Genomic DNA, 18,895 nt, shown 5'->3' on the forward strand with positions numbered 1-18,895 from the left:
AAAAAGATGTATGGATTGCGCCAACTCCTCCGCACTAGTGGGGGTGTTGGTGGCTGCAATAATTGGCGGCTGCTGCCTATGTGACTGTGTATAGGGGGCCTCATTGACTGGGTGTGCTTGGTTTTGTGCAGGTTCCAACGATGGCACCGTCTCCAGGATGATTTCACTCATGTCGTCCATATTTTGCATGGGATCCGTAGGTTCAGGCATCGGTTGTGAAGGACCTACACATGAGAAAAGAGTGGTAAGTATGCTATGCAGATTGGTGTATGGCGGTTCATGTTACCTTAGTTGGAATGGTGAGGTGTTGCTCATGCATTATGCATTGGCACAGGCTACTGTGGTGGGGACAGCCATGTGTAAAATGTGCAATGTGTTTGTGTAACACTATGATAGCTCACCTGCAGACTGGACAGTGTCACCAATCGGATGTGGCTGATGGTGGTCAACAGCAGGCTGGGACTCCAGAACTGGAGCTGTTTGAAAGAAGAAGACATTTTCCATTATGATCATTTGCACCTAACTGTCACTTTTTCAAATATGCTGATAAAAACTTTACCTAAATCAAACTTTTTTACTCTGATATGATTACATAAGGAATGTGAAGACTTTGAACTGAAGTGGTTATTTCAGTATTATGACTGTGAACGAGATTTTGAATCCACTTGCAAATAACAGGAAAGACCAGCAGATTACACATGTAAAAGTGACTGTAAAGTGCTTTTCCAACTACCCAGAGGAATGATATGGATTAACAATCAAGTACACTGCAGGCCTACAGTGATTAGGACAGCACACATTAATTGGATCTGTGGAACTACATAACCCAGCAAAATGCACACTCCATTATTTAGCAATGCAAGGTAGCAAAATGTGCTTTTGCTGGGATATGTAGTTCCACACACAGCAATCTTTTGGAAACATAAAGCATAGCAACATAATAGCATGCGCACATGACATAGCAAAATGTTACATTGACATGTGTGGACACTTACCAGTTGGCGGTGGAGTGGGGGGCCTGTCTGTGGCGGCAATGTGGATGCCGGGAAGCACCTCCGGTGGGATGATTCGGTGTAGCAGCCTCTCATAGGCCTTAAAGCGGACCTCCTGCCTAGGGCCACCTCCTGTGCGACAGGCCTCTTTCTTCTCCAGGGCAAGCTTGGCTTTGAGGAGGCGCTTGATGTCATTGTATCGCTTTTTGACGTTGCGCTTGTTACCGCGGAGGTGATACTGTCCCACATCCCCTTCTTCCTTGCCACACTTGTGCGGTGATGGTGAGGACCAAGTAGGCGGTCATACAGGGGCAAGAGTGCACGCACCAGGGCCATATTCTCCTCATAAGAGAACCTGACTTTCCTCCCACTAGCTGTACGAGCTGCATCATCCTCCTCCACATTTTCAGCCTCACCCTATTCCTCCTCCTCCTCCTGTCCTGGTTCTTCCCCCAGCACCTCCAAGTCAGCTTCATCTGCCTCCTGCACAGGCCAGTCCACCTCAGAGAAATCCCCCTCTTGCAGCTCCTCCTCTGTGTGCCTGGCACTCTGTTCCTCCTGTGAGGACACCTGGCTTGTGCCTGCTTCCTCCTCATCCTCCATAGCCACCTGCTCAGCTTCCACCATGTGGCCTCTCCCTGGCGCAGCTCTTGCTGGGAGCATGCTGGCTCTCCCTGTCCTGCCTCTGGCAGTGCTGCCTCTCACTCCCCTACCTCTCCCAGTGGTTGGGGTATTTGGGCCCAAGCTGGCTGTCCCTCTGCCTCCTCTGCACCTAACCAATCCTCCTCTCCTCTCCATCTCAAACGCCTTACTCCCTTTCAAAGGGTAAAATGGCGTCTGCGCCCCTTTATATAGGGGGTGTGATGCGTATTGCAAGGGACTAAGGTGGGCCAATATGTTAGCATGTTGTATGGGCTGTTCAGGTGTATTGGTGTAAATTCCGGTTGGCCGCTAATACGCACATGACCTAACCCGAAAATCGCACTTTTATGGCGTATTACATCGACTCAATTCGCACCTTATCGCCGTCTATCGCCATCTATCGCACTTTTTGGGCGGCTTTGCGCCAGCCATTCAATACGCGACTTCTGGAAAAAAATGCGATTTCAAAAAATGGCGATATATGGCGATTTGAGTTTAAATCGCATTTTCGGAAAAACGGTCAACACAATAAATCTCGCCCAAAATATCACATTTTATTTCAGGCTAACAAGCATTTCAAGATGGCTCTATGCCAACGTACACTTTTCACTGTCTAACACAGCTTTGTCAAGGCCAACCTGTGTGTCCCAGCTGGCTCTTATTTATTCATATTCGCCTGCCAATAGAGAGGTGTTTTAGTGTCACATGTTTGTTTGGTCCTATCATGGACCCAAATCGTCTTATTCTCATGGCTCTCTCCTCCTATCTCATTAGGTATTCCACCCCTAATCATCGGTGTCCGTGGTCACGTGACCTGGTGCCCGCACCACGTGGTCGGCGTCCCGCACCACGTGACCTTCGGCATAACATACAGGGTAATCCGTTCAGAGCAGAGATTACAACACCAAATCATGTAATGTGGGATATCTCCACAGCCCTTCCAAGAATGTCAGAACTGCAGATCACAGCGATTTGGGGACATAACTCCGCTTCCCCCTCTCACCAATATGCCAGGAGTGTCAGCCTACCCTGACGGCAGGGGAGCGGGTGCCAAAATATTCTTTGTGGTCCACAGCGATGCCGCCCTTCTACGCTGAGGGGAGGCTGAAATGCAGCGGGATATCAGAGGAGTTGGCGCCAATGCTTTCTCCGCTATCCACAATGGCACCGGCTTTCCACGTGGAGGGAAGGCTGGAGGAAAAGCCGCAGCGGGCACAGCGGCAGCAGGGGATCGGGTGTCAATGCGCTCCCCACAGTTTACGGTGGCACCGGACTTCCACGTGGATGAGAGACCAGAGGAGAAGCTGCAGCGGGCACAGCTGTTCCGGCTAATACATCAGTTCTCCTCTCTCTCCGTGCAGCACCTCCCCATCACCTGGGACCAAACAGGAGCCAAGGGGGCTGCAGACACAGCACAGGTGCCTCCCCACTAGGATACCCAGCAGAAACCCAGCAGAGCAAGCCCGGGGACGATAAGCCACAGGTGTGCAGTACACTATTGTCTCCTTCTCTGCCTCAGAGGTCACCACCAATGTTCCCTCTAATTTTACGAAGGCTGTGTGCGGCAAAAGATTTTGGCTGTGCAACTTTTGTGCGTAACTTATATATAACTGGAAAATGACGTTCAGCATTTGTGTTAACTTTACTTCAAACTGATATTAAACATTTAAACATTCAAAACACAGCACACAATGTAGTTAATGGGTGAAACACACATTAATTGAATCCACAACTGCAAAAAGGGACCACTGCTGCTTTGTGCGCTCTGTTGTAATGTCTGTGCGCACACTCAGCGAGTTGTGTGCGCGCGCACGTGCGCACAGCTTAGAGGGAACACTGGTCACCACATGGTGAAGTTTTAATGGAGGGTCAACTGGGATAAATATATTTCTGTGTGATTTGTCTGTATCACCAGACCATCTGTTTTGTAGGATAAAAATATCGGATAGAGTCAGGGAGCTGCAGCAACATGCTGCCTACTTCATACTAAGCCAAGCCCCTCCCCCCTCTCATCTCTTATTCTTAATCTCTCTCATCACCTCATATTCCTTCTCTTTCATCTTCTCCTGTTCCTCTTTTCTCTATATCTCCTATTTATTCTCTCTTTTCTCCTCATATTCCTCCACTTTTTTCCTATTCCTTAGCTCTCTTGTCTTCTTCTATTCCTCTCTATCTCTCTCATCTCTTTCTCATCTCATTCTATTCTTCTCTCACCTTTCCTATTCCTCCTCTCTAACCACCTTTTTCCTCCTTTCTCTTTCTCATCTCATCCTATTCTTTCTCTCATCTCATTTTTCTCCTCTCACTCTCATCTCCTTCTATTCCTCTTTCCTGCATCTCCTTTTCCTCCTGTCCCACTCTTATCTTCTTCTACGCCTCCTCTTGCTATATCGCTCTTTCTTCTTCACCTATTTCCCCTCTCTCTGGGCCTCTCTGGGCCTTATTCTGGTCTGTGCGGACGGAGCCGAATATGCGGCCAGGACCGTGCGTCCTAAACCCCGCCTTTCGTACGGATCGCTCACTCCGTCCGAACGCGGTAAGAAGCTGTCCGAATAGACCGCAAGTGTATTTCTCATGAATACACCTCCTCCATCTCAGGGAACCTCCCCCATCATTCGAATGCAGGACCGAGTGGTCAGGCAGCTCCCGCAACCTCAGACCACACGGGCATTTCTCCGTGCAAAAGTAGGGATCTGGGCGGGCAGCTGACATTCGGCAATGTCATATGTCCGCCCCCTACACGTGCGTCACGACCGCATTACCATACGTACGCCCAGCGTTTTCATGGGAACGCCCATGAAACGCGGGGTGTAAACATATGGTAATGAGCCCAAACAGCCCTTCACGCCCCTCTCCACCCCCTGTTCGTAGTGTACACATTTCATGCGGAATTTGGACGTGCGTCCCGTTCGCACATGCGCAGAGACGCCTCTGCACATTCGCAGACACAAAACATCGGTGGACCGACTGCACGCGGACATTACCGCACCAACCAGAATAAGGGCCTCTGTCTTGTTCTATTCCTTCTTTTTTTATCTCCTACTATTCCTCCTCTCTCTTCTCATTTTATTCCTCCTCTCTTACCTTCTTATCCTTCTCTCTCTCTCTCTCTCATCTGCTCCTATTCTTTCTCCCTCTCGCCTCCTCCTGTTCCTCCCATTTCTCTCATTCTCTAATCTCCTATTTCTTCTCTATATCATCTCTTCCTGTTCCTCCTCTCTCTCATTCTCTAACATCCTATTCCTTTCTATCTCATCTACTCCCATTCTTCCTCTGTCTTGTACTATTCCTCCCTGTCTTTTTTCTCTCAACTCTTAAGATGCCCATACACTGAGGTGATTTGGTTTGGATTCGGACGATTGCGACCTTATTGGTCCGTTACATTGGACCAAATCGTCTCTCCCTGACATGCAGTCGAGTCCGATGCGCAGTCCCGGCACCAGGTGGTCGGACTGGCTGGCTTTCCGACCACCTGTTCTGGGACCTCCCTCCTAGCGGCGAGGTGGGCGGTAAACAGGGACTCATGTGATCCATCACAACGGAAGGTCCTGGTGGCTCGCAGGCTGTAGGGTGTCCGTACACTGCTGCAAGACATTGCAGCAGTGTATGGGCACCTTTATTCCTCTTTCTTTCATCTCCTTCTCTTCCTGTCCCACTCAAATCTCTTTATCTCTCTTTTTATCTTTCCCATCTACTATTCCTACTCCAATTTCTTCTCTATCATCTCCTCCTATTCTTCCTTTCTCATCTCATTCTATTCCTCCTTTCTGATCTCCTTATCCATCTCTCTCTATTTCTTTCTCTCCCCATCTTCTTCTTTTTCTAATCTCCTTTTCCTTCTCTCTCTTTCACTCCCTCTCTTATCTCCTTCTATTCCTCTCTCTCATCTCTTTTTCCTGCTCCATCGTGGTCAATGATCTGAGGAAGTAGGAGGTGGAGAAACGCGTAATACACATGAACTTAACCTCTCTGGATACAATTACTATCAGATTCCTTTCTTTATCTATCACCACTTTGGGGCAAATAAAGGACTAAAAATGTGGTACTTCTGTATTATCACGGCGCCCAGTTTTGCTACGTATGGCACCGTAGGGAAATCGCATCGCATTGCATGGGCCATTTAAGGGTCATGCAATGCGATGCGATTTTTTACTGTAATTTATTCACTGCTCTCAAACAACCATTGAAGTGGGTGCGGGTCGCAATCGGATCGCGATCACATCAGGTGCATTTTCTGAGCGGGTAGTCGGCGGGTCATAGGCTCCGTCAGCTCGTGAGCGGGTCGTATGATCCTGTAACGACTTGGTCACGAGCTGCATAGTGCTGGTGTGTACCCAGCATAAGTCTAATATCCTGAATTTTGAAACATCAAAAAAGGAGAACTTTTTAATATCTGCTTCCAGGCATTCAGTTTATTCTATCTATACTAAAAAGCTGCTAAACCAACTAACTAATTAATCCTATATATAACTATAAATTTGTATGCAATAATTTTTGTGTGTGATTATGTTTTAACACTGGTCAGTGATTAATTTATGTACAGTATAATAAATACTTGTTATTTTAAAGATACTTTCCAGCGCAGCCTTTATATGGTTGTTTTTTGTTTTCTGTCCCTTTTATAAAGGAGGGTATCATTACCATTAGCCAGGTCTTTTTTGTATAGCGCGAGTATACTGTTTTCTTATTCCCATTCATAAGGAATGCATTCTGTAGTTTCAGGAACACACATTGTTTCAGTTTCATTTCTTCAAAACGTCTTACTCGTCAGAGCTTAGGGCTTTGTATCTTCAGGAGGACGTTCAGTACACTTGAAGTAACAACCGAAGATGGATCAGTCGACATGGAAAACACTATTTAAAAATGAATTAGTGGATCAGGGAATCCCTGATAATAAGTGGAGCTTCAGTGTGGAGGATAATCTGCAATCACAGCAGGGACATTTGGAATACAAACAGATCACCTTTGCAAGGTAAGAGAAGAGTCTCAGGGAAGAATATCTGGTAATGGGGCTTACATAGAAAGTGTTCATCATTCAGTAAAAACATAGAGAAATAAGCCATCATATACATGATGTACCTAGGAATATTAAAATATAACTTTTATTAGTAGATTTTAAGATTGCGAAATATAGAGACAATAGAGTGAGACAGAAAGAAAGAAAGAGTAGTGTACTAAAAATAAGGTGGCAGGCTGACAGTGCACTGTATGCTGATATCGGTCTATATATTGTATTTAAGGATTAAATATTCTCAGGCATCTTAATCTGTAGCACTGAACCTATAAACGTATTATTGTGTCCTGTTTAATTATCAGTAGTAATAATAGGCAATTTATGTGCTTTTCTATATATATTAGAGTTCTATATATATTAGAGTTCCCAACATGGCGCCTTATTCAGATCTGAGCTCAGTACAAATTTGTTTGGAAAATGGGCAAAACCATGTGCACTGCAGGTGGGGCAGATGTAGCATGTATAGAGTTAGATTTGTGTGAGTTATTTAGCTTCTGTGCAGGGAAAATACTGGCTGCATTATTTTTACACTGCAATTTAGATTTCAGTTTCAGCACACCCCACCCAAATTTAACTCTCTCTGCACATGTTACATCTGCCCCACCTGCAGTGCACATGGTTTTGCCCAAATTTGTAGGTCGGGCTCTCTTGCACTCGGTAAGCTGCGAGTGAACCAGAATCAGGCCCCAAATGTGCTTCGCATGTGAACCAGAATTATCCCCTATGTTACTATGCAGTGTTTCCCTACAGGATCAGTACTTGCTGCTTTTACATGTTAGTTATATTTTTACAATGCAATGCAAGTTTCAGTTTGAGCACACCCCAGGCAAATCCTCTGCATATGTTATATACCTCACCTGCAGTGCAACATGGTTTTGCCCTGTTGCATGCTTTTTTTTTTCTTTCTTTATAAAGCTGAATCAGACCCTTAGTTTGAATATGATTATTTTACAAGTTGAATACTGTGATTCATTAAATGTGAAGTTATGGATATGAAAACTATGAAGTTAAGGGCAAATGTAGAAAATACATTTCTAGATTTGACAAGTCTTTAACCCTTTGAGTGCTAAAATCTCTGTGCGAGATGTGCAAAATATCTGCTTCCAAATGCCAGCGTCGCTCACATTTATTGTATACATTCAAATAAAAAATGTTGTGTAAAAAAAGGTTATTTTTCTGATATCAAAGGCAAACATTACAGGTCATTATGATGAATAAATGTTTGATTGACAATTTTCACCCCTATTTTGACAAATTCACTTGGCACTCAAAGGATTACACCATGGACTGTGCCTGGGAATTAGTAATAATTAGTATTTTAGTTATTATAAGAATACCAAATAGACCTCAGCAGAGTGAATAGGCCAATTGAAGCCAAGTATTAAGTTATGTTTTGACCACACTGCAGCAGAAGTTGTAGATTGATATCACTATTAAAGAAATCAACAAGGTTTATAGAACTAAGAATTATGCAATCAAGCACAGTGCATAATATGATTGTAGATGATAAATGTAAGTAAAATATGATACAAAAGACTATATAAAAAAATCAACTGATAATATTTGGATAGTCTAAAGGGGAATATCCAATTGGGTGCTTTTTTTTTTTTGCTCTGTTAGTGAATTTGAGGCTCAACTTAGGGGTGTATGCACCACTGCTTGGAAAGAGATATAGTAGAGAGAGTGAGATCAAGTTCCATCACATCCATGAATATATACTGTAGTAACACAATTTTAAAGTGGCTTAAAATCACTAAAATATCAACAATAGTCATTTTATGCACCCCGAAAAAAACCTACAGCATTTATTAAGAATAGTTTTCTAACATTTCTATAATTTTTAACCTTTTTATTTATAGGCTGATTTTCATTATCTTACATGGATTTTAACAGAAAAACTAATTTTCCCATTTATTTCCAATAGGATAACAGGGCAAGCACGCATAGCTGTGGCGTGATAAGTTAAGCTAAAAAATGTATCAGAGTTGCCTACCCTCCTGCATTCTGCAGGAGACTCCCTGAAATAACAGCAATCTCCCTCTCTCCCTCATTAGTCTAGCAATCTCCCTCATTTCACCTAGCTCACATTACACTGTTACATTTTCATTGAATCATCAGCACCGTTTCCCAGCACTTTACCAGGTATAGTATTTCTTAGTTACTGCTTTGGAATTCATCTACATTTGGATATAAGTCATTTTAAATTACACTCCCACGCTTCTAGGTGCCACGTTCACAATCTCTCCATATATGGAACCAAACATGCCCTTTGGTTGTAGCATGACACACCTCCTCAATGGGGTGCTTTGCAAAATTCTATTACCAACTAATATCTCCCTGAAACTAGTTTTCAAGAGTAGGCAAGTATGAAATGTATTCAGTTTTCAATAATATGCATTAGAATGCATAGCTAATACGTTTTAATTACATTTTTATAAACAAACCTGTAGCGGATTCATACAATATAGAGATAAAGAAAGATTTTTCATTATTATTGAGAAAGAAATCTAAACTAGTCTGTGCTGTCACATGCAAAACTTGTGGTCAGGGGCAGAACGTGTCATAACTGGATCCCATAGCAATATATAAGGGAAGGCCCAGGGATACCTGTCCTTCCTGTTCCAAAGCACTATCTATACTCATTTGGATATGCATGGTGTCACTCAGGGCCATCTTAACAGCATTGTAGGCCCAGAGCAAACCAATGCATTTGACGCCCCTTCACACCCATTCACATAAAAAAAATGTAAACAAACAAAATCATAGAACACCCCTTCCAGTGGTCCCATGCCACCTCCCCACTTGCTTCCATAAAGGGAATGGCTATCAGCACTCTGATTAGTGGATAACTTCAGCCATCCACCAATCAGCATGCTGACAGCCATTCATTGTCTGACTGCAGGCAGGGAGGCAGGAAGAGAATGCATCTCCCTACTGCCTCCCAAGAAGCTCAAGAGGCAGATGCCCACAACCCTATCTGCCCCATCTCAAAGGCCCCTAGAATTGGGGATCCATTGAGCCCATACTGTATGTTAAGATGACCCTGGTGTCAGTGAATGCACAATGTAGCCTAGCTTGAGCCTTCTATGTGCATTTGTCATCTATTTGGGTGTGGTACGGTATCCCGACAGTCATTATCCCGACGTCGGGATCCTGACTGCCCGGAGTCAGACAGCATGGCGAGCGCAAAAAAGCCCCTTGTGGGCTCGCTGCGCTCATAGCCATGCTGCGGGCACGGCTACGCGAGCCACCTATTCTATTCTCCCTCTATGGGGGTCGTGGACCCCCACTAGGGAAAATAGCGGGTGGCTGTCGGGCACCCGGCTGTCGGGCACCCGGCTGTCGGCATTTTGACAGTCAGGATCCCGATGTCGGGTAAACGACTGTTGGGATCCCGACTGTCTGGAACCCGTCCGGCACCGATCTATTTACGTATTCAGGAAATGTCCTTGCTTTTCTTATGTACCAGGCTTGGGACTTTTACAGTAAAGGTCTATACACACTGGGCGACTATGCCCAGCGTGTATGGAAAGCGATGATCAGCGTGTATGGACAGCGATGACATACACACTGTATCGCCGGAGCATACACACTGGGCGGCTTCAAACCTGCTGTTTTGAGCGACTTTCAGCTCAAAGTCACCCAGTGTGTATGGGCCTTATGGTATAAACCTGTGGTTTTTTTTGGTAGAATTGCACTAATTCATTCTGTAGGATCATAACTTCCAAAATAGTAATGAAGAATTTTAGATTGCTCATGAGACTAATCATCTCTTGTTGTCAAAGGTTCATTTGCCCCATAGTAAACACAATTAAATTAGCTGTAAATTGTAGTTGCAACTTAAATAACATCTAGACCTTTTTATGCTTCAGGTTCTTGTGCTCACGTTGTGTCCGGTGGTGGAACTCAGCACATGTGCACATTTTGTTCCTGATAAGGTGGGATAAACAGTCTACACGTGGCATCGTGAGAATGAGGATCTTTAGGCAAAAATGTAAGCGGTGCACAGTTGCTGTTTGGGAAAAAGCGGAGATCACTGAAGACAACATTAAAAGGGTCGTCAGAAATCTGGTCAGCAAAATCCAGAGAATGGTCTATATGAAGAACAGCGATGATTCATTCTTACCACCTCTGATTTATGATGATGTAGATGGGCCTCATGATGTGGAGAATTGTGAGGCTTGTAAGGTGAATGTATGTCAATGGAAAGCAGTGGAAGGTGACAGAAGAGGTACCAAGGTGCAAACTGCCCCAAGAGGATATGTCATTCCGCAACAATCAGCTCAACCCCAAATATGGCAAAGGAGAGCTCAAGATGAGTATGATTACTCCTGGTCAACAGGCCGCACTTCTACAGCAGCTCACCAGTCACACGATGAGATAAATGGGATACTAATTATAGTGTTTGTTCTCTTTATCATTTTGTGCATGTTGGCTGCTGGGTTTTCAAAACATTGATCATTTTATGAAATAATGCTGGGGGGGAAACTTTCATAATCATCCCTGTCCTCTCAAAGCTTAATTAAGTATATCTTTAAGTGGTATATTATGCTTGTCTTTCTATTTAAACACATATATGGAATACACAAACTTTCTGCATTCACTACAATACTACCTTCACATATCTTAGTGGTTGAAGGGATTGGGTCTGTGTTCAGTCTAGCCAGGGCACTAATTAGTGTTAGGCTAGTGGAGATAGGATAAACATTCTGGGGAAAATTACATATGCAAAAAAGTATATTTACTTGCATGCAAGTATACTTATGCATCATGTGATGCATTCTGTTTTGCACCACTAATAAATGTTCCAGATTTACATCAGCTGCAAAAAGGACATCAGATTGTACATGCATAAAGAATTGTTGCATCCCTATTAGAGACTGTACAGGTTGATTTGGAACATACTTATTAGTATCATATTATGAGTGTATTCAGTGCCGGACTGTTCATCTTGCACCTCTGGCAAATGCCAGAGGAGCTGTTGGCCTGGAGGCCAGTCCAGGTACAGTAAGAGCTGGGATGGCCACTCGCAGTGCAGCTTCTATTGGTCAAAACCCATCCCTTCTTCCCGCTCAACTCACGTGTGCAGAAGAGAAATGGGGCATGGAGCAAGGCCAGGCCCCTGACTCGTGGCACCAGGCAGTGTCTGCACACCCTGTAACGTGTGTTCTGCCAGCGTGCACGTACACAAATGGCGGGCCTGAAATGCAGACCCAGTCCATTGTGTAATGTATTTTTTTGTATAAAATTGCCAATATTTGTGACTTAAACATTTGTAGCCAAAGAACATTTTTGACACGTTCTTTATGTAGACTACATGCAATGCTCTAGCTCACATTAATCACTACTTGTATTAGAGATGCTGCTGGGAACTTCAGAGATGGAAGGTGGGGAGCAGCACCATTACGCCCCGCCCCACATCGAGGAAATGCTGTAATTCGCAGGTCCGCATGAGGGGTGGAGCTAAAATTATATGTATTGCATCACTTTAACCCCACCCCCTCCATACTGGCACATGAATCTCTATCCTGCCCACTTCACTAAGGTGTGGGCAGGAGACCGTGAATGTGCCTGCCTTTCTACGGGTGTGGGAGCCTACCCAAAAATAAGCCACACACAACTTCCGAGAGAGTAGGCAGGTTTGTAATAATCACAGTCTTTACGTTAAATGCATTCAAGTAAAATACTTTATTTATAAACATTTATTTTTATTAGAGATGAGCGGGTCCGGTTCTCCGGGATCCGGCAGATCCAAATACCGTGATCCGAGCCGGCTCGGGAGTTCCCGCCTGATTCCGGACCGAAAACGAGGCAAAAACGTCATCATCGCGCTGTCGGATTCTCGCGGGATTGGGATGTTATATAAGACACACGCGCGCCCCGCCATCTTCACTCCATTATAGGAGAGGGAAGAGGGTGGGTGGGAGATCTGTGCTCCGTCCTCTCTGCTCTTTGCTCCGTGCTCAGTGCTCCGTGCCCTGTGCCCTGTGCTGTGATTTATTTAGTGAGATTTTTTATTTTGTTGTAAACTAGGTGCTCCGTGCTCCGTGCCCTGTGCTGTGATTTATTTAGTGAGATTTTTTATTTTGTTGTAAACTAGGTGCTGCAGTGCTCTGTGCTCAAATGCAGGGGCTGCAGTGCTGCTGACTGTACACTCAGTGTACAGGGGCTGCAGTGTCCATAATACAAGGGGCTGTGTCCAGTGTGTCAGCAGCTGTGTCCAGTGTACATGGGCTGTGTACAGGGGCTGTGTCCAGTGTACAGGGGCTGTGTCCAGTGTACAGGGGCTGTGTCCACTGTCCAGGGGCTGTGTTCAGGGGCTGTGTCCAGTGTCCAGGGGCTGTGTCCATTGTCCAGGGGCTGTGTCCATTGTCCAGGGGCTGTGTCCATTGTCCAGGGACTGTGTCCAGGGTGATGGGCTGTATCCAGTGTCCAGTGTATCGGGCTGTGTCCAGTGTGACGGCATATATCTAGTGTCCATTGTGACGGACTATATCCAGTGTCCAGTGTAACGGGCTGTGTCCAGCGTCCAGTGTGACGGCCTATATCCAGTGTCCAGTGTGACGGCATATATCTAGTGTCCAGTGTGACGGCATATATCTAGTGTCCACTGTGACGGCCTATATCCAGTGTCCAGTGTAACGGGCTGTGTCCAGTGTGACGGACTATATCTAGTGTCCAGTGTGACAGCCTATATCCAGTGTCCAGTGTGACGAGCTATATCTAGTGTCCAGTTTGACGGCTGTGTCCAGTGTACAGGAGCTGTGTCCAGAGGCTGTGTCCATTGTCCAGGGGCTGTGTCCAGGGTGATGGGCTGTGTCCAGTGTCCAGGGGCAGTGTCCAGTGTGACGGCTGTGTCCAGTGTACAGGAGCTGTGTCCAGGGGCGGTGTCCAGAGGCTGTGTCCATTGTCAAGGGGCTGTGTCCAGGGTGACGGGCTGTGTCCAGTGTCCAGGGGCTGTGTCCAGTGTGAACGGCTGTGTCCAGTGTACAGGAGCTGTGTCCAGAGGCGGTGTCCATTGTCCAGGGGCTGTGTCCAGGGGCAGTGTCCAGGGGCTGTGTCCAGTGTGACAGGCTGTGTCCAGTGTAAAGTAAGAAAAATAAATAAAAGTAATAAATCAAATAAAAACACATTTTTGGCGGATGATGGAGGAGGAAATAGTGGGAGATCAGCAACCTGATAGAAGTGCTGAAGCTGCTACCACCAGTCATGACAAGGCCGATACCTCTTTGTATTTTTTGCTCTTTGGAGCATTTCTCTTTTTTTGGGGTAATTTATTCAACTACCACCCTGTCTGCCCCAGTGATCAAGTGATCAAAATTGACTAGAAATGAGTGGAAACCAAATTTAGTTATTTTAGCCATTTTTAGCATTTTTTCATAAAAATCCAGATCCAAAACCAAAACCCGCAAGGGTGGTTTTGCCAAAACCAATCCAGATCCAAAACATGAAGGGAGATCCAGATCCAAAACCAAAACCCGAAAAAGTGGCCGCCACACATCTCTAATTTTTATTAACATTTGTTCATAGATCACCAGCATGTGCTGTTGCGATTACAATAAGATTTTAAATAAAACCACAAAAAGGATAGAAAAAAAAACACCCTCATTTTTAATAACATTAAATATTATAAATTTGTATTATTTGTAAAATAAATATATATATTTTTAAATATTGAGTTTTGCTTGGTTTCACAAACTCCATTCAATGACCCAGGCAATTCCTAGTGCCAAAAACTTCACAATGAATACCACTCACTTATGTCTCAGCTATCCCTATTTTTCTTCCTGGATGTCCCAATCTGCAGCAGTTAAGAAAAAGGAAATATACTAATGTTGCAAAAATTATTTCTACTCATACATAAAAAGTTTTCTAAGTATAGAATATATACAACATTGATGATCATTTTTTTTGTATGATACGCTAGGATTACTCAGTTGTAAGTGATAGATGTAATATCTGCACTTACTGTAAATAAACTAAATACATTTTTAATATTTTGCTACTGAAATTACAGTGAATATCAGTTAGATATAAAAGCAATTTGAATCACTAAAAAAAAATTGTAATCATACATATAAAAATGCAAGTCAAAACAAATAATACAAGTTCCAAATTAAATAATATTAGAAAACATATAGTTATAACTGGTCATTGTTGGTGTATAGTGCAATTGTGTTTTTGCAAATTCGCATAATGTGTTCAAAAATCCAAAAAGTAAATCCAAGTAATGCATGCCCCTAGATACCTTAATAAAGGCTGCTAGATGTTTTCAAGGAAAATCACAGTCTTGGAAAGAACATAATACATTGCAGAAGTGGTATAGTTAATAGAATAAATATGATTTTAATAATGACAGAGATTTTTAGTAAAAAGGAATAAAATATAATCAGGGCAGCCACTAGGAATTTTGGAGCCCGTGACTGATTTTTAGTCCACCCCCCCTCCCGACTCCTGCTCCCTCATCCCCTCCTGCTGATCGGCAGGTCCTGAAGCACAGGTTTCTTCAGTGCAGGACGCCTGCAGCCAATTAAAATGCAGCCCTGGCTGGTGAGTCGGCAGCTGATCGGATTGGGTAATGATACACAAGCTCTGATTGGCTAAAAAGTCGGTGCAGCATTTTAATTGACCGCCGGCGTCCTGCATTGAAGAGGTCTGTGCTTCGTTCAGTGCACCGAGTGCAGCACAGTGGAGGCGTCAGGGGTGGGGTTTGCGGTGAACAAAGTTAGCTGCCCGGGCCCGGGCCAGCTGTACCCACAGCGCCCCCTATAGGCGGCCCTGAATATAATACATAATGCATTACAGCAATGGTGTCGCTTGTATTATTACTTTTGTATAGTTAAATAGGTTTTTTCGGGGGAAATTTACTAAAGGAAATTTGTAAAAAAATAGGTGTATTTGTATCCAGAAATACACTTATTTTTGACATTTACTATCCCGAAAATACGGCAATTCGTAGTCGTATTGATGTGCTATCAATACGAATATGAATTGCCGTATTTTCGGGATAGTAAATGTCAAAAATAAGTGTATTTTACAAATTTCCTTTAGTAAATTTCCCCCTTCATGTTTTATAAGTAGGGAAAAGAACAATTTAATAAAAATAAGCACATTTGTCTCGTTGTAATAATCTGATTTTGTACATGAAATTCAAAAATCCAGCGTTATTATTATTATTACTGATGGACATTAAATGATATTAAAGTAATAATTATGTGAAACAACTTGAGAAATGTTTTTTTTTTCCAACACTGATTGCAGATTAGCAAATCTGTGCATGCGCACACGTCACATCGCGCATGTTGGAGCCCTTATACTGTGGTCAGATTTTGTTAAAGTGATTGTGGGTGGTGGTGACAATGGAGGCGTGTCCGGACCATTTGCGGTGTGGTTTGAGATGGCTGCATGATGCCACACACAGCCACCGTGAACCAAAACATGGCAGCCCTGTGCCTACCTTTGCAGCTAGTTTGCGCAGTCAGGGGCTACCATAATAATGCAAGTGGCTCACTGTTCTGTGAAGCATTCGCATTTTTTGCGATACAATTACTAAATTTTGTGATCACATTGCGGGGAGGGACCCAGCATGCAGGGTGGCCTTGACCTGTGTTGGGCAGCCCCACATGTTGGAGAAGGCAGTTGTAGTTTTGCAAATTTTCACAAACACACAAAGTAACAATTGGGGTGGTGGTGACACCACCAAACATTAGGATCCCCCAAAAAGGACAGATCACAAAGGATATATCCATTGTCTGTTGCTCTACATCCAATTAGGTTTCCATAGGGGTTGCAAAGCTGTCAGATTTACCGAGCTCCAGAAATCTTTGGCACATTATCCAGTAGTAGCCTATAAGATACAATCTGTAAAATTTACCAGCAATCAGTGGCGCATGCAGGGGGGGGAGGGGGGGGGGGGGTTCTGGGTACCCAGAAACCCCCCTGACAGACAAAAATTTTTTAAATGCTTTTAAACCCACTGCCGCAGCCCGTGATTAAGCCCAGCCCTGGGAATTAGCCCACCCCCTTTTCAAACACCTGTGAATAGCAGGTTGTGAATAAAACAGATAACCTACCAAAAGAACACACACACAGCTACTGCTGATTCCTGCATGTCTCTGTCGCTTGACACTGCTGCTGCCCACTGCCTAGTTAATGGATGTATGTAAATAAAGTGCATATGTATGTATGTATGTATGTGTGTGTGTGTGTACATATAGCTAAAGGGGTGCTGGACGACTCACCCACAGTCGGGATTCCGACAGTCATTACCCCGATGTCGGAATCCCGACTGCTTCCTCATGGGGGTGCACGACCCCCATAGAGGGAGAATAAAATAGGTGGTGAGCGCAGTGAGCCACTGTGCCCGCAAGGGGCTTCGTTGCGATCCCCCCTTTGTGCAGTCGGGATTCCGACATCGGGCTAATGAATGTCAGAATCCCGACTGTCGTGTGTTATACCACACCCTAGCTAAAGATAAATAGAAATATACTGTATATACTGCAGCTAAAGATAAATATAAATATACTGTATATTTACAGTATACATGTACATGCACATGTTATATCCGCCCCCTGCAGTGCACATGGTTTTGTCCATTAGAGAATGATTGTGCCTTTGCGAGTGAACCAGAATAACTCCCTAAGTCTGTACAGACTTCTTCTACTACCATAGAGATGATACAATAAGTACCTGCTCCATACACCTGTGTACAACTGCCTGTTGTATATCTGCTATATACTGCATATCTTAAAGTTAACCCTTTATGACTGTTAACTCTGTGCTCACTTCAAATAAACAACGTTCCTGGTTAAGCTTCAAAAGTGTGTCGTCTAACAACACCACAAGCACCGCTATATACTCTACCAACAGTTATGACAACTTTGAGGATTTATGGTGAGTGTTTATAAGACTAGTACTTGTTACTGAAACATTGAACATTGAAAGTTCACTTGTTACTATTCTAGTCTTATGTCATCTCTGATAGCTGGTATATATTATTTCAGTTCAAGGTAGCTACCTTGGCTGATCTTGTGTTTTACAGGTTTGCTTCTGACTGCAGTATATATATATATATATATATATATATATATATATATATATATATTAAAAAAAAACACCACTGTGAAATTAAACACCCAACAGGTAAAAAATGAGTAATAATCTTTTGAGGCTTCTGGTAGACTTGACAGTTATATCTCCTGTCTGATGGCAGAACGTACAATAAAATTTAAAAATGTAATCATTGAAATAGATACGATGCATTCGAGGAACCTAAATCTCTTTCTTTATATTGGCATTGAAGAACCAAGTGGAGAACATAAACGACGATAACTAAAAAAAGGAAACACAAATGGGGAAAAAAAGAGGGAACTGCTAAGAATAAAAGTAGCAGCAATAAGAAGGAAAAAATGATAAATCAAATAACAATAGATGACACTAAAATAAATAAGTTATGTATTAGACCACTCAGTCAAGAAGAAGAGCGAGTTTTTAAAAAGGGCCTTAAGGTTCCGATTTGCAGACCAAGCCTATGGCCAAGGCCAGAGCTTCCATTAGGCAGCTTCAGGCAGCTGCCTAGGGGCGCAGGGACTTGAGGGCAGTCTGCTGTCTCTGAGTGATGGGAAAAATGAAGAAGACAGTGGCTCCCGTCGGTCTGCCTCTTGCCCTCAAGCCATATGCAGGCCACCTGCTCCCCTTCCACCATCTGTCCGCCTCCAGCCCGCAAGCCATTCACTGCCCACCTGCATCCCTTTCACCATGCGTCCACCTCCCGCCCACAAGTCAGGCCGGCGCAACCCACTCAGCAGAAGAGGTGTTCTCCTTGCTGTGCTAACCTGAAACTACTGCCGGCTGCAGCTACGGTTGTCACAGTGACAGGCAGCAGCAGTAGTGAAATCCCTGACAGTTCAAATTCTTTTTACTTTTTTTATTTCTCTGTAAAAATGCGGCAGCTCCCTTTGTGTGGACTGGCTGCCTGAAGACTGCTGAGCAGGGAGTAGCATGCTTTACTTATGCCTAGCTGGTCATATAGGGCCAGATGCAGTAAGCTTCAAAAGTAATAAAATGGGAAAAATCCTTTTAAATATCCTGGTTAAGGTCATTTGGGCACCCCTGATCGATTTACCTGTGTATCTGGAGCTTTCCTGCTGCCGACGAGCTCCTCCTTATCCTGGTGCGGCCGCGACAGGACCTACGGCCTGATACCGCTGGCTCTCTGGATCCTGCACGCCCGGATGCCATCTTGGAG

At 44.0% G+C, this 18,895-nt stretch overlaps 1 protein-coding gene across 1 annotated transcript; it reads left to right on the plus strand.

The window, feature by feature from the left end:
* The first annotated feature begins 6,401 nt into the window (after window positions 1–6,401).
* Window positions 6,402–15,586, plus strand: LOC146064246 (receptor-transporting protein 3-like). The gene is made up of 2 exons (XM_083177512.1): window positions 6,402–6,606; window positions 10,521–15,586. The coding sequence occupies exons 1-2, from the start codon at window positions 6,464–6,466 to the stop codon at window positions 11,104–11,106; spliced, it is 729 nt and encodes a 242-aa protein (XP_083033638.1). The 5' UTR covers window positions 6,402–6,463; the 3' UTR covers window positions 11,107–15,586.
* The last annotated feature ends 3,309 nt before the right edge of the window (window positions 15,587–18,895 follow it).

Source organism: Crinia signifera, chromosome 3, assembly GCF_055691185.1.
Source record: "Crinia signifera chromosome 3, ASM5569118v1, whole genome shotgun sequence".
Lineage (NCBI taxonomy): Eukaryota > Metazoa > Chordata > Amphibia > Anura > Myobatrachidae > Crinia > Crinia signifera.

Bases quoted from the DNA above. Each gene is read 5' to 3' on its own strand.
- LOC146064246 (XM_083177512.1), top strand. From the start codon at position 6,464: ATGGATCAGTCGACATGGAAAACACTATTTAAAAATGAATTAGTGGAT. The intron at 6,607-10,520 runs GTAAGAGAAGAG...TTTATGCTTCAG, and splicing joins AAACAGATCACCTTTGCAAG to GTTCTTGTGCTCACGTTGTG.